The 3,022-nt window shown below is 44.2% G+C and overlaps 1 protein-coding gene across 1 annotated transcript in view; it reads right to left on the bottom strand.

Annotated features, from left to right (window-relative positions):
* Window positions 1–193: 193 nt before the first annotated feature.
* Window positions 194–3,022, bottom strand: part of LOC113207106 (juvenile hormone esterase-like) — a gene marked incomplete at its 3' end in the record, with an annotated part of 16,853 nt that continues 14,024 nt past the window's right edge. Inside the window, 5 exon segments of the mRNA XM_052273953.1 lie at window positions 194–374; window positions 509–656; window positions 1,347–1,487; window positions 2,118–2,253; window positions 2,323–2,404. Of these exon segments, the coding sequence (XP_052129913.1) occupies window positions 194–374; window positions 509–656; window positions 1,347–1,487; window positions 2,118–2,253; window positions 2,323–2,404 (688 nt within the window).

The raw sequence follows: 3,022 nt of genomic DNA, 5'->3' as shown, positions 1-3,022 counted from the left end.
GCGGGGAGGTTGCTGCGAGTCGTCGGTGCTCTGTTTTGAGTGTCCTGACTGCGAGAGAGCACTCCTCTGGTCGTTAAATAATATTTTAACCGACGCCCTGAGATATAATTAGTCTTTTTAGTGATGAACACACTTACCTACACTCCATGTCATAGTTCAACTACTACCTGGAAACCTGGAAAATGGAAAATACGTAGATGGAAGAAGGCTCAACCAGCTCGCACTGATAGCCCCTGCTGCGTGTCCTCCCAGTGTGACTTTCTCAGGATCTCCACCAAATCGATCAATGTTCCGACGAACCCAGCGAAGCGCAGCCACTTGGTCCTTGAGCCCGGCATTGCCGGGCATGTCCTCCGTGTCCAGACTTAGGAAACCTGGCAGAAACATATAAACAGTAGAGCTGCTTTTTTATTAGCAGATGGCAGTACTTTTTCCTCCAAAGTAGTACTATGAGAATTGATAGGGTAAATGTATGATCGCAATTTGAGTTCAAAAAGCGAATTCCTACCAAACGCTCCGAGTCGGTACTGCACCGTCACTACGACGATGCCCTGTTGCACAAGGTACTCAGAGCCATATTCTGCTTCAGATGCTCCTCCGAATATAAAGCCTCCGCCATGCAAGAAGACGAACACAGGGTACTGCGACGATGAAATCTACGTGATTAGAAGCAACCGCAGCGGAGCGATAGAGCGTATTAAACATGAATTTAGAAAAGCAAATAGGTCCTCGGTCCGAGAGAAAAACGCACTTAAGAAAAGTATTTGATACTCTTCTTTTGAGACCAATTTTACTTAAAGGGACATACGCTTATTATTCAAGTAACAAATGCACTTGAGAATGCTGGAGGTTTACTAATCTTTCCGTATCAAGGAGTCCCGCAAAGGGTGGTTATGAAACAGTCAAATTGCTATAATATATATATAGGTACATGACTTCCCTAGTAACACAAGACTGCCGCACATAGTGCAATTTTTTTTCCATCGGCCAATTCTTGTGACGATAACGGAAATCTAAGAGTGATGGTTTTTCCAAGTCAGATGGTTGTTGCTGGTCTATCAAATTTTTACTATCTACCATTCTGTTGTAATTTTATCGATTTCTGATCGAATCCATAACATTTTTGTTTTTCGGTTCCACTACGATAGCTGGCCGACAAAGATTTTCGTTCCCAGGAAAAAAGATAGTATAACGATAGAATCATTTTTCTCATTTCGTATATCGCACCGACAGTCCGTAACTTTTTTTCTACTGTTGTCTGACAGTCGTACGACAGTTCTGTACTACGAGGGTTGTCAGGGTACTGTACGTTTTGTACATAAAATATAGATGTAGAAGTTATTTACCTTTCCCGGTATGTGAGGCGTGTATACGTTCAGGTAAAGACAATCTTCTGATCCGGTTTGGCCTTGGTGGTCTTGAACGCAGAAGCTTTCTTCTTCTATCGCAAGACGCACTCCATCCCAATACGCAGCGGGTCGTGGAGCCTACAATATAGAACAGTGCAGCAATAGACCATTCCACCAGAGCATTGCAAAAAGGCCTCCTCTGACCGACCGAGCTGACCGACGCGCTGCCTGAGCTGGACCTACGCTGACCGAGGCACGGCCAGCCGTGACCGCTCACGAGCCGCTTGCAGGAGAGAGGAGAGGCGAGGAGTTATAAAAGAATCGCCCCTCCTCACCTCTCACCTCCGTGTTTAAATGTTTTAAATGCATCGGCTTTTGAAAAGTTGTGCATTTCACCACGACGCGCAGCCAATTTCCGTTTTTCGCTCCAGCTAGCACCCTAACGACACACCCAGAAAATGGTATCCTTAAACCAAGGATTTTTCTTAAAAAGAAAAAAAAAGGGAATTTTCGACCTTGGTTTAAGGTTTTTCCGTTAACCTCAAGGAAATTAAGTTGGTCTAAGGAAATTTATACATTATTTTAAAGTCATTTGCCTTAAGTTAAAGACAATTTTCCTTGTATTTTTTTGAGGTAAAAATAGTGATGAAGCAACGCATTTTGCCTTGTTTCAAGTCTACCATTTTCTGAGTGCAGCACAGTGAAGCTTTGAAGCTTGTCACTTTGTTTGGCAAAAGTGCGAGCCTGCTTGCTAAAATATATACCTACCTTAAATCGTAAGGGCCCCACGGGTGGTTTAGCATAAGGCACTCCTCTGAAGGCGGCATACTCACAATGAGCTTGAGCGCAATCTACCCAAGCGCCCAGCAGGGCGCCCTCTTCGACATATACTAAAGCCGGCGATCTGGAAGTACGTTGCGCATTTAAGACTAAAGCCCACACGGTTTATTAAACATGCTTAAAGAATCACTACCTCTCATTTTCTTTCAACGTGGATTGAACGTCGTTCAGGAATAGTGCCGCGCCAGCGATTAGTCCAGCACCAACAAGCCATGCTGAAAACATTGCATTGCAAATGATCATAACGTTAGCGTGTACACCTCTAACGGCCCATGCCACACTTACAAGTGTGTTTCAAGTGCAAGCTGACACAAAATGAAATTCGCCATTAAAACAAGGCAATATTGTCTTTGGAGTAAGATTTTTTTTCACAGCAAATATATTTCGGGGAAGTTCCCGGTTGAATCCGGGAAGTAATTTTCCGGATGCTATTTTTCGTCATATCTATGCATGTTATAACATTTGGAGCAACCGGAAAATGTACTTCCCGAATACAACCGGGAAGTTCCCGGAAAAATGTTTGCTGTGTTCGCGAGCCGTCCTTTTGCGTATGGTATGTCCATTTCATACTGAAATTCAAACACAACTTGAACCTTACATCGAGCACCTGCGTGTCACAGCCCGTGTACAAGATAGCCTCACACCGTCAGAAAACTAAAATAACAAATCTTTTCGTTACCCGATGGTTCGTACCGGTACCATATGGGCACAGGTCGACAAGTGTACACGACAGAAGCCGCGGGGAGGTTGCTGCGAGTTGTCGGTGCTCTGTTTTGAGTGTCCTGACTGCGAGAGAGCACTCCTCTGGTCGTTAAATAATATTTTAACCGACG

The sequence above is a fragment of the Frankliniella occidentalis genome, unplaced genomic scaffold (genome assembly GCF_000697945.3).
Source record: "Frankliniella occidentalis isolate FOCC.00 unplaced genomic scaffold, Focc_3.1 Scaffold317, whole genome shotgun sequence".
In the NCBI taxonomy this organism is placed as follows: domain Eukaryota; kingdom Metazoa; phylum Arthropoda; class Insecta; order Thysanoptera; family Thripidae; genus Frankliniella; species Frankliniella occidentalis.
This window is presented reverse-complemented; position numbering and strand designations above follow the sequence as displayed.